The sequence below is a fragment of the Didymosphaeria variabile genome, assembly GCF_027946475.1.
Source record: "Didymosphaeria variabile strain IMI 356815 chromosome Unknown scaffold_2, whole genome shotgun sequence".
NCBI classification, from domain to species: Eukaryota; Fungi; Ascomycota; class Dothideomycetes; order Pleosporales; family Didymosphaeriaceae; genus Didymosphaeria; species Didymosphaeria variabile.
This window is the reverse complement of record NW_026611621.1, coordinates 4,834,869-4,846,697: the sequence shown is the minus strand read 5'-3', so window position 1 is coordinate 4,846,697 and position 11,829 is coordinate 4,834,869. Positions and strand designations below refer to the sequence as shown.

Here is an 11,829-nt window from a genome sequence, read left to right as displayed (position 1 = left end):
CTCGTAAGCGAGCCATGGGTGCGAGAGCGGGACATGGGTGCCAGAGCGGGACATGACCGAGGACTGTTTGCTCCATTTTCATGTGACGTAGATTTAGTACCACCTTCGCTAACTTCACAGCAGGGGACTGCTATTCGATATCGGTATACAAAACGCACACAATTCCCGAAACGTGTGATGTCTCGACAGTCAAGATTAGGTACGATGAGTTCTACAGCCTCGTAGAAGGGTGTGAAGGGAAAAGTAAGTCGCACGGTTGACTGGCTGGGCTGAGTCACGTGCGCGGTCGACCGTGGTTGGAAATGCCATTTTCTGTGGCCATATTAAAGGCTTCAACGAGACCATTTTGATCCTCCGAGGAACGATCTATTCGACAGACAAATATTGCGCCAACGTGTAGAATTCGCCAAAATCGTGGGGATTGAATCGCGACGAGCTGTCACGGACTGAGTCTATGCGCCACTGTCTTTCACTTTGACCAACAGCATTGGCGCTTACCCGCGTAAACAAACAAACGGCCAGACGCCCCGCTCAGAGCTCTCTCCGCAGGCCCAAGCTGAGCCAAGTCGTCTCGTCTCGGCTGCGGCGTGTATGCAGCTACCCGCACCCGTCATATAACCCAACCGCACCTGCGATCCACACCGCTCACCACTCCCACCACTGCAGACATATCGACCGAAAAACCGACCACCACAATGGCTCGCACGCGCGGTACCGGACGCGCTGTCGAACAATCCCTTCCGCCCTCAAACACCGGTAGCTCTGGTAATCCCACCGTCCTTCGCGGCAGCAACAGCCCTGCGCCCGCGGCGGCCGATGCACCCGCCCTACCAATAAGCCGTTCAGGCCTGCGCCCTGCGAAGAGCTTGGGAAGGATTATCGTAGGCCAGCAGACAATGAAGGGCAACCGGGTCGAGAAGGCCGCTCCGAAAAAGAAGGAACCCAAGCTGAAGCCTGTCAAGAAAGAGTGCATCATCTGTGTTACCACCCGCCAGGTCGGTAATTCCGCAGGCCGCGGCTTCAAGGCCGTGGAGGGCGCGTGTGAGCATTTCCAGAACACCTGCAATGTCTGCATCGGAAAGATGATCAAGGAGAAGATCGTGCAGCGCGATCTCGGTGAAGCAATTCTGATCTGCGCTTTCCCGGATTGTGAGCACGTGCTCGACTACCACACCATCATGGGATTGATTTTCAAAGGCGCCCGAGAGAAGTGAGTACTCACGATAACAAGTATTTCTATACAATGGATGCTGACCGTACGTGTAGCTGGGACACCGCGCTGGTGAACCACCATCTCCGCACTAGCGAAAACTACATTGCTTGTCTGAACCCGGCATGTGCACAATATTTCTCGATCGAAGATTGCCAGGGCAAGTTACCAAAGTCGTCCAAGTCCAGCCGCGGCCAGAAGATCGCCTGTCCACACTGCGAGGAGAGCATGTGCATGAAGTGCATGCGCCCATGGCACGCTTCGACCAGCTGCAGCAAATTCAAGATCGCCGAAGAGAAGCATTCCTTGCAAGCCATCACGGACATGGGAGCCAAGCCCTGCCCCAAGTGCGGAGTCAAAATCGTGAAGAACGGTGGCTGCAACCACATGAAGTGTGAGTTATGTCATATCACTTTTGTCTGGACCTTATAACCTGACACAGTCTCACAGGTGGCCACTGCAAGCAAGACTTCTGCTTCTCGTGCTTAGTCGCCTACGGTCCGAAGATGCAGCATGGCGACGGCTGTGCCGAAACCCAGCGTAACATCATGCAGGATCCTCGCAATTGGCTTCCCGATAACGTCCTTCCTGGAGATGGCTGGGTCGACGCTATGATGGCCGCCGCACAAGGACCACCACAGCCTCCGTTCGTCCCACACCAGCCAGATGATGGCCCTATTCAGGTCGGTGCGCCTCAGCAACCTGGTCATGCTGCGGGTATATTCGGCTTCCTGCAGCAGATGATGCATATCCACGCACGCGCATTCAACAACCATCTCAACGGCAACGCTAACCATGGTCAGAACCAACCTTGAAGCCCGACCACGTGGATTACTCTGAGCACCCAGAGTCATTGAGGTGCTTCATTCGAGACGGAATGGAGACAATGTTTTGATCACACGGAACGGCATTTTTCGATCGTAACATGGAGTAATCGAGCGATAAGAAAAATTTGCAAGCGGAGGTCTGGAGTCTGGTCCTACAGGGGCACCAAGTGCATTGTCGGTGTTCTGGAGGTTGCATACAGCATTAGATCTGATATCTCTTCCCTCTGATTCCACGGAATATGACGACGGAGCTCTTTCCGTATTCTTTTCACGACCTTTATTGTCCTTATCTTTTTAGGTAGCTATCTGAATGTAAGATGTTGGCGTGCATGACGGACTTTCCTCTTCGTGTCATCGGAGATTCTTTGTTACTAGAGAGGTGAACTTTGCTAGAACAGTGTGTCGATATAGAAGTGACCCAAGTCTAAATATCTATGCGTGACGGTTCTCTTTCAGGCACTACTTATCACGTGTTGTTAGGCAACGTGCGTGAGAATGGCTTTGATGTGACCTTTTGGGTAGTGTTCCATTGAGCGGTGATGCCTAGGTCCTTCTACATGCAGTAAATTTTTCGCTTGTAATACCGCAACTTCTGTTGCCAAGCATTGACCTTGAGCAAACGCATCTCGAGTGCCTCAACGCGCACACACTAGTCCTACACGGATGACTCTTACACGAGGATTTCCCATCAAACCCCTGAGATATATTCGAAATTTTGTACAATCATTCCGAGTCTTCACTCTAGCTAAATGCGAACGCCCTGAGCAGTTGAGGATGTCATCTGGATCGAATTGGCGTTTGCGCACCGTGAAGGCGTTTGTAGACGTCGTCTGGCTTTCTATTATCATGCTTAACTTTATCAATAGGTTCTGTTGCCTTTGAGGCATCACTACGTTCTCGTGCCTACTTCTCGGTCTAGGCATCTATGTATTCTCCAATCTCGAACTTCTTACCCGATACGCACAACAAGCCAATCCTGTTTTCCTGATCGATCGTGCAAAACCAAAACGAAGAGCCTGTCGTTTTGCACAAACGTAGAGTAGTGGGATTCTCAAGGAGTCCAGCGTCTTGTCGAAACTTTCCGACCAGGTGAACACGTCCAGTCGCGGAAGGAGCAACATCTGAAGGATTCACCATAGTCTTTCACCACAAATAAATCCGGCTCATTTAAGAAGGCGCTCGTGCCAGCAAAAAACACGAAAGGCTCCATAAAAATACAGCAGCAGACGCATAAACAAAGCACAGCGTCTACTTACTTCTAACCTCAACTTCAACTGCAGCCACACTGGCTTCCGAAGTACTTGAGTACACGCCACTCAAAGACGCGCTCTCGCTTTTTGAAGTCTACATATAAACAATCAGCGAACTCAACAGTAAACATCCGCTTCAACCTAGCGTCCGGTTGTAAACCTTTCGCAGCTTTTTCCCGCTGTGGAGTATCTGGCTCTCGTACAGTTTGATACACGCAACAGCTAACTCATCCAAGAATACACGTCATGGGATGTTCGACACCCGTTACTGTTCGGTCGCAGGGGGTTGAGAAGGCTGTCGCAGATGATACAATCACATCATCATTCGCATCACCTGGAGCGTCAGAGGCCGAGAAAGCAGCACCTCTAAGGAAGAGCGCCATTGTCAGCCTTGGCTTTGTCGACATGTCTGGCAAAGAGTCACATTGGAAAATGAACGCGTTCGGCGAGGCTATCGTTCCGTCCCCAATCCCGGTCTTGCCTAAGCCCCTTGCTCTCAGCTACCGCAATTTCTACAACCACTACGAAGAACACGACTTCTTGAAGCGAGTAAAGGAGCAGACTGGCTATCCCCGAGTACTCGTTGGCTGCTCTCTCGTCTCAGCTATGCTCCGCCACTACTTCCCGTCGGTGGAGTATGTGGTGAAGCAAGTATGGCCAAGCACCAGCACCGGAGCAGAGTTCACACATGACGCGGTTGTGAATGGAGTTCCAATAGCCGGTACTCGCCATTGGGCTGTGCAAAAGAAGTCCGACGCCGCGATCACGGTACTGGTTGTGATTGTCACCGATCCAGAATTCTGCATGCCTCCTGCTCGCACAGCGCCCGCTCATCTTGCTGTGACGAAAAATCACCTCGAATCACGACATAGACTGACCATCCACGGCGATCGAATGTCTCGTGGTGCGGTCATACTTCTAGCCTGCGCCGGAAGCCCTCTCAAACCGACCTTCGAGTTCTACCACTTTGACTCGAGCCACGAGCAGAAAGGCCTACTAGCCCCTATGGCTACGCACGCGCAAGACAGCCAAGGGGCTGCTTCCAACAGCATTTCGCTCGCCCCAGAGCTCGCAGAGCAGGTCGACCACACGTTCAAGACCATCGTCCGCGCTTCTTCTGGCCAAGCCGGCTGGCCTCAAGCCTTGACACCCTCACCGACTCAAATGGCACCGGTTCTGACCCTACTTCCGAAGCGCAAGGCCAAACATACATCCAACGCTTCACCGGCACCGAAGATAAATCGCCTGCAGTTTTCACCCCAAGCTCGCCTGCCACTGACGCCCGCCGCCACGGCTCCGAACTCACCGGCAACAATCATCGTGCCGGTGTCAGCTCGCCACAGCATCGAGGTCAAGAACGACAAGACGCGGAAGATGGAGCATCATGAAATTAGCGAAGACTATGTTCGCACCGTCAAGATGAACAAGTCGGGCAATCTCATCGAAGCGTTCGGCCGTATGATACCGAATGGAAAGTCCAAGGCGGTTCGACAGGTTGCAGAGGCGATGGGGCATACTTTCAATAGGCCGGATAATTGGGTTGGGCTGGCAGGCGAGGACGGTCGTGCTGAGCGGAGGAAGTAAGTTTTGGTTTCTTATGGTATGGAGTTGCCCGTGTCTTCGAGATACAGCTTGTATGACTTCACGCACGTTGTGGATATGAGAAAGGGATGACCGAGTATTAGCTTCCTGTTGAGTGGTTAGGATTTGATGTGTTTATGCAGCTCTTGTCTGTCGTTCTTGGACCTGCTGTATGTGTATGAGGATGAAAGCATGAAAAGCAATGGATGATTGTACTGTTGCATGATGATCTCCTTGATTCGTTCATATCCGGTCGCAAGCGACTGTGCCTGTGGACGGTTACTAGTCACGTGCATGTCCACGTGAGCTTGCCCTTGTTTGTATCTTGTGGTCTCGTCGAGAGTTGTCTGTTTAGAATTCGACATGTGCGATCGAGATAAAGAGAGCAGTGCATGGAACGGTCGGGTCTTTGCAAATTGAATCCTGTCGTAGATAGCTTGCTTGTGTAATATTGGAACGCGGGGAGCCGGCGCACCGCAGCTCACGTCGCACAACCTCCACATTCGTGATCATCAACTGCAGCTCACCGTCGAGTTCTCCTTCTTCTAATCTCTCCCACTTGCACCACTGTAGAGCAAAATCCACCCATAGATACGCATGAGGTGCTAATATGATGCAATTCTGGCCGTAATTCGTACTATTCGCAACTGCAATGGCGTCCAACTCGGCATGCATCGAGCGCATCAAAGCGACCGCATTACGCGACAACATCGACCTATCCGTTCTTCCGTTCCTCGAGGATGCCTTATTCGACATATCTACTCTATCCAGCAATCGCAGCAAATCGCAACTGCCCTCATTCAAGAATGCGACCCGGATCGATACCCACACTCACCCCGTCCCATCTTGGTTCCGTAGTCTCCAGCCTCTTTCTGCGGGTCGCGAAACACCATCCTGGGATCCACTTTCTCATCTACATTTCATGGAGGAGCACAGCATAGCGCATTCCATCCTTTGTGTGTCGACCCCGCAAGCGAACGCTTTCCCTGATGACAACGCAAAAACCGTTGCACTGGCAAGATTGCTGAATGAGTTCTCCGCTGAGCTGGTGAGGGTATATTCGGAGCGCTTCAGCTGGATGGCCGTCACCCCGCTTCCGTATGTGGAAGATGCTGTAATGGAAGTGCGGTACGCGCTTGAGGAGCTGCGAGCCGTGGGTGTGGGCGTCTTGACGAACCATGAAGGGTTGTATCCTGGGGAAGACAGTTTCGACCCACTTTGGACGTATCTACAGAAGCGTGCAGAAAAGGGAGACGGGCGAGAGATTGTGTTTATTCATCCGCACGATCCTGTGATAAGGTTGGAGGACGGAAGGCTTGTCAGCTCAAAACCTTGTAAGCTACCTTGCGGAGTGGTGACCCACCCCAAACGCTCATCAGATACAGCACCTCTGCGCTCTGGCCTCGGCGAGTTCTACTTCGAGACTGCGCGAGCAATCTCGAGCATAACGGCAAATCGCACCATCATCAAGTTTCCCAACCTTCACTGGCGCGTATCACACGGAGCAGGTGCATTTCCAGATATATCCGATCGCTTCCTTCTCGGGTTTCCAAAGGACGCAGAACAAGCGCGCAAGATCTATACGACGCGCTTCTGGTATGACAGCGCGGGTCCCGTATACCCCAGGCAAATCAAAGGCTTGCTTGCGCACGATATACCTATCTCACAGATGGTATTTGGGACAGTGAGTTAATTCAAGTCCGAGTTTGCTATCGACAGGGTACGACAAGATTCTGTATGCTAACATACGTGCAGGACTATCCGTACGGCATTGGCTTCTGGGATGTCAATGCGAACATCAATGGTCTCGCGGAAGCCGACTTTCTTTCAGCTGAGGAAAGGAACGATGTATTCTCGGAGAACACAAAATCGCTGTGGAAAGGGAAGATCGGCTTCCCATAAGTATGTGTAGTTTGTCAAACAAAATGCAAGAAAATATCCTGCGATGAGGGTATCACCGGCGCTGATCGTGCCATCGACTTTCATGTCATCATTGCCACGTGACGTTGACGTCTCACTGATATGGTTTCCTGAAGCAGCCTAGCGTGAGCTTCTTCTTGTTACGTACGCGCCTGGACGCGCAAACGCTGCCGCTCGACCGCCTCGTCACCAAGGTTCTCACCATCAACCCGCCCTGACCGCACCAAACCGCGCACCAGCTTCTCGCGCCACGCAAAAATCAAGTCGCATGCGCAATGGCACAGCCCCAGCAGCACCTGCTCACTCTCCCGGATGAGCTGACGCTCATGATCTTCAATGAGGTTTGTTATGGCACAATTGTAGACTTTATCGAGTTGACGTATTGCTAGCTTCGTCTCGATGACCGCCGTGCAGTTCTTCAAGTCAATAAGCAACTCCTTTGGACGTTTTCTCCAGTGTTCTTCGAATGTATCGGTCTTGTGGACGTGAACTTCTTGGAAGGTTCGCACGCCAACCTCGACGGATACAAGCTTGCCAGTTATCGGATAAAGAATCTTGCTATTCACAACAACGCTGCACATATCTATCCAAGTATGGAGCAAGACAAACTCGAAAAGATCTTGCAACCAACTCGCGGCCATCAACTCGGTTCACTTGTTTTCTCGACCAGCTCATCCATATGTGCCTCGTCACCGTATGGTTTAGGAAGGCAACTTCCGAGCTCAATACATGTTCTCCAAAACGCCTTAATACAGGGCCCGCTACCAGATCACGTGGTAATCCCACAGGTGTACCCGCTTGACCACATCCCAGTGGTTTATGTCGGCGCCATCGCGGTGACTTCGGCAACTGTCGGGTTTCAGACACAGAATGAATCTTCTTTTCGACGTACTACTACGTTTTATCTGAGACCTGGAACTGTTCCAGAGGCTTTCGAAGCGACCATTGACTTTCAAAAATCTGAAGTTAGTCATATTTCGTTGTTCGGCAACTTCTGCCATAACCGTTACGAGTTCCGCAATAACAGGAGTCCTTATGCGAACTGGCTCGCGAGTCCACAATTCAAGTCGCTACGAAGTATCGAGTTCCATGCTTTCGAACTTTCTTTTTTTCATCGATATTGAATTCTTACCCAGCATCGAAGCGTTATGCTTCTTCAACAACACCAAAGCACAGACGACGGATGATCGTGGTCAAGAAGATCTGATGAAGCGATTCGCGCACATCAAATCGAAACACTCGCCTGGGTCTACTCCCGTTCTAAAAGTGTTCAAACATCGTCAGACTATACGCTGGCCTACCGGTTCACAGACAGTGCCAGGTCATGTACTTGCAGCATTCGTGCAGCAGTTCAGTGGCATGCTTGTACAAGTCATTCAACAGAACCTTAGGTACATGGGGCCTCTCTCCGATTTCGCAATCCCGACATTGGAGTATGCTTGCCATCAGCACGGCGAAGACGAACGGAACTATAGAGACATCAAAGCCTTCTTCAGGGTAGCAAACGGCCTTGTTGGCTGGGGGATGAACTTCCCATCAATTCTTTACACTGGACTGATGACGGGAGTGGGTGATGACTTCAAGCAGGAAGCGGAAGCTCTCGCAGTAAGTATATGCAGCTTCTGTGCCGGGTGAATTCGCCTTACCTCTTACACACGACTGACATGTCGTGTTGCAACAACCTTTCCAAGTGGTATGGAAGTTTATAAGCTAACGATATTATAGGACGCTCTATCTCCGGCCATCTCGCTGAAAGTATTATTGTTGATCACCCCAGCTACTTCAGCGGCTTTCAACAAGGTAGCCAAGAAGCATCAACGCGGTGCAGTAAAATATCTAGTCGATAAGCTCGCGGATCGGTTCGTCTTTCTAGAGACGGTATTCGTTGCCAATCGGAACATTCTCAATACCCCTTCTCGCCGACGCCAAATTCGCCAGGCCGTATGCTATCGGATCAGGTTCGACTTCGACAACAAACAGGACATGTTTTCGGTAGTTTCCCCACTGATCAAGGAGCTATCACCGAAAGAAACGGAAGCCCTCAAGAATCTTGGAGGAGACACTCTCTTGATATTCAATGATTACGAGCGTGCCGGATTGGGTGCTCTCTACCTAGGCGAAGATGAGACCAAAGTATGCCAGCAAAAGAGGGATGAGCGTTTAGAGCGTGAGAGGATGAACAAACAGGGGGGAGTGATACGACAATGTGCGGAAGCGGTTCTTAGAGGAGCAAGAACGAGACTTGGAGCAGCAGGGAAAGGAGACCGGGTTCCCGGAACAAGCGCTCGATGCTGATCAAGACGGAGATTCAGACATGGAATTGAATTGGCCTTAGGTACCATAGTCGTGACTTGCGTCATTTCATCAGAAAGTTGAATCGGATATCGGATAGACGCGAGGTGACTTACGGAGCCGTGATATAGCGATGGCGACCAACGGTTCCATACATTAGCTCCTCAGCTACATGCAATCCTCAGCAGATGAACAGAAAGGCAACTTGGTGCAGAACAGTGCGCGTGCTTTTGCTATCCCGTGTTCAGTGTGACCATGTTTCAACTTCACCTTCACACCACTGTCCACATTTCACTGCACCGTGCACACGCGCCTGCCTTTCCCAGCCGCAACCGCGCAGGCCAGCAAAACTTTTGGTTAGCGCCTTGAACGTGCCCCGTTTTGTTCTATATAAGCCCGTCGCTGCCTCCCCCACTCACGCCAGCACCTTTTCCACGCTTTTCGCGCCCTCGCTCCATCGTTTCCTTCAGTCTTCGCCGCCTTCCCTCCGCCGCCCTCCCCTCCGCCGCCGCCGCCACCATGGAGACTTTCGACCCTGAGCTCGCGCTGCTTTCGATTCACCATGACGAACGCGCACAGCCTTCACTCTTCCGACCCACCATGACGTAGCTTGCTGTGTAATCTCAACCTCTACAGGCCAGTGGACGGAGCTCTATATGTTAAAAGGGACAAGGTATCGCCCTTCGCCGTGATAGCTGGTCTGTAGAGTGATATATCCCGAGATGTTGCCTCTGGCTACAGCAATTGATCTAGATATCGATGGCGGGTGATGCCCCAGTCCCAGAGGCACTGGTGGGAAGGAGCTTGGATACGCTACGCAAGTAGTACAGCTGTTCCTCCTAGGTAAGCCTTTGTGATACTTATCAAGTCGGAGCTGCTAATTCTACATCTAGGGGGACGTGGTAAATGGATCGCAGCAAGAGCCTTTTACAATATTTGACCTGCCACGGAAAACTGCACTGGGAAAAGCCCTTTGCGACGTGTTTGGGAAGATGAGTAACTGAAGTCTTCCGAACCCACCCGCTTTGGCTTCCGAAGCCTTCATGGTATGTGTACCCAGAACATTTATCGTAACAAATTATAGGTGGCCTTCAAAGCCGGACTCTGCACCTGTACGTGGTGAAGGCTACGAACCTGGACTTGAGCTTGCTCATTGCCAGAGCCAAGCAGAGACGCACCGAAGGAAGAGAGTTACATAGGGTCAGCGCAACAAGTGAAATAGAATGAATCATCCATTAATCCAGCGCCTGTCTATCCCATGGTATCAATCCCATATGTACGCTTCCCCCCAAGTCGACAATATATACACTCCTTCCCAACCAGCCAGCCATCCCAGCCAGCCATCCATATACACAAACTCCATCATTATCATTACCCATGCTGCTCACGCCCCAACAACCCCACCCGCTCCCGGCCCCCAAGATACATGTAACTCCCCCAGCTCGAACTACCACTCCAATCCGCACTCAATTGATACCTATTCGTATCACTAACCACAATCCCCCTACTCCCATCATACCTCTGATCCGCCCCATTCGAATCCGTATACACCATATTCCTAATATACGCACTCTGCCCATACCCCTTATCAGGAAACGTGCCAGACCCCATATCCGTCTTCGTAAGACTCGCATGGCTATCGTAGATCTCGCCGTAGTAGTTGATAGCGTCGGCGCCTTGCTGGAGGGATTTTGAAGCGTCGGTGTTCGCGCCGAAGAGGGTCGCGGGGTAGTACCCGATCCAGCGGTCTAGGACGAAGAGCCACCAGTTTCCTTGGTATAGTAGCCATTGGATTTTGATGTCGTATTGGGCGCCGCCGCGGGTGGAGAGCGGGGAGAAGGATACGCCGGGGTAGATGGCTGAGTCGACTTGTACCCAGCCGGTTACGTCGCGGTTCCAGCCACCTTGGTTGTTGGCGGAGGTGGTGTAGCCGTTGGTGGTGTAGTAGATGAAGAGGTGGGGCGCGGAGACTTGGTTGGGGTAGTTGATCCTGCGTCTGTTAGAGGGGTGTATATAATGGGGGAGGGGGCCATAACTTACCAGCCTGCTTCGACAGTCTGCATGGCGACGCGGGAGGGGTCGTTATACAGCGGGTTCTTGACGTTATACTTGATGACAGCGCTTTGGAGGAGGGAGAAGTCGGCGCTGGATTCGGTATAGGCTTTGTACAGGGAGTATGTTGCTGAGCCGCCGTGGTTCACGACATTCTCTGCGGAAGAGGCGTACCAGTGGTCACCGATTGCGCGCTTGCCGATGTGTATTTGTTGCGCAAATGACGAGCTCATGGTCTGCGGCGGGGCCTTGACGTCTGGTAGTCGGCCATATTGGCGAACGATAGGCACAGTGCCTTCAGGTCCTACGTGCTCCTCTGCGGTGATGGGTTGTGGTATTAAGGTGGTTCCATTGGTTCCGTTGAAACTCGAAGCAGACAAAGCCACTATGCTCGGGAGCTCAGGCGCAGTAGCGACTTCATCATCGTCCACCTGAGAGTTGACAGCCACCCAATCGATGACCGACCCGTCGGCACCGTTGGTTGTGTGGACTGGGAATTGTGAGATAAACCCTCCATCCTGAACGGGAAGGGCGGCGCAAAGCCCTGGTAAAACGACGAAGTAAAGATAATGCGAACGCATGCTGGTCTATTGGATTACAATTAAGGTACCTACTCTTTTTCCTACTCGAAAGGTTTGCGACGAGGGCACCGTCTTCATATAGTTCATGCTGATTCCAAGGTGGACCATGTCGAAAC

General features: G+C 51.8%; 5 protein-coding genes across 5 annotated transcripts; 4 read left to right on the top strand and 1 right to left on the bottom strand.

Annotated features, from left to right (window-relative positions):
• Positions 1–695: 695 nt before the first annotated feature.
• On the top strand, positions 696–2,025 carry N0V89_003309 (uncharacterized protein; the record flags this gene model as incomplete). The annotated part of the gene is made up of 3 exons (XM_056212111.1): positions 696–1,210; positions 1,267–1,604; positions 1,661–2,025. 3 exons carry the CDS (start codon positions 696–698, stop codon positions 2,023–2,025), a joined length of 1,218 nt encoding a protein of 405 aa, XP_056075584.1.
• A 1,508-nt stretch (positions 2,026–3,533) lies between these two features.
• Positions 3,534–4,871, top strand: N0V89_003308 (uncharacterized protein; the record flags this gene model as incomplete). The annotated part of the gene is made up of 1 exon (XM_056212110.1): positions 3,534–4,871. One exon carries the CDS (start codon positions 3,534–3,536, stop codon positions 4,869–4,871), a length of 1,338 nt encoding a protein of 445 aa, XP_056075583.1.
• Positions 4,872–5,520: 649 nt separating this feature from the next.
• On the top strand, positions 5,521–6,770 carry N0V89_003307 (uncharacterized protein; the record flags this gene model as incomplete). Its single annotated transcript, XM_056212109.1, has 3 exons — positions 5,521–6,202; positions 6,254–6,552; positions 6,624–6,770. 3 exons carry the CDS (start codon positions 5,521–5,523, stop codon positions 6,768–6,770), a joined length of 1,128 nt encoding a protein of 375 aa, XP_056075582.1.
• A 293-nt stretch (positions 6,771–7,063) lies between these two features.
• N0V89_003306 (uncharacterized protein) lies at positions 7,064–9,123 on the top strand (the record flags this gene model as incomplete). Its single annotated transcript, XM_056212108.1, has 5 exons — positions 7,064–7,129; positions 7,178–7,379; positions 7,816–8,393; positions 8,514–8,955; positions 9,014–9,123. The coding sequence occupies 5 exons, from the start codon at positions 7,064–7,066 to the stop codon at positions 9,121–9,123; spliced, it is 1,398 nt and encodes a 465-aa protein (XP_056075581.1).
• Positions 9,124–10,451: 1,328 nt separating this feature from the next.
• N0V89_003305 (uncharacterized protein) lies at positions 10,452–11,649 on the bottom strand (the record flags this gene model as incomplete). Its single annotated transcript, XM_056212107.1, has 3 exons — positions 10,452–11,070; positions 11,121–11,622; positions 11,643–11,649. 3 exons carry the CDS (start codon positions 11,647–11,649, stop codon positions 10,452–10,454), a joined length of 1,128 nt encoding a protein of 375 aa, XP_056075580.1.
• Between the last annotated feature and the right edge of the window lie 180 nt (positions 11,650–11,829).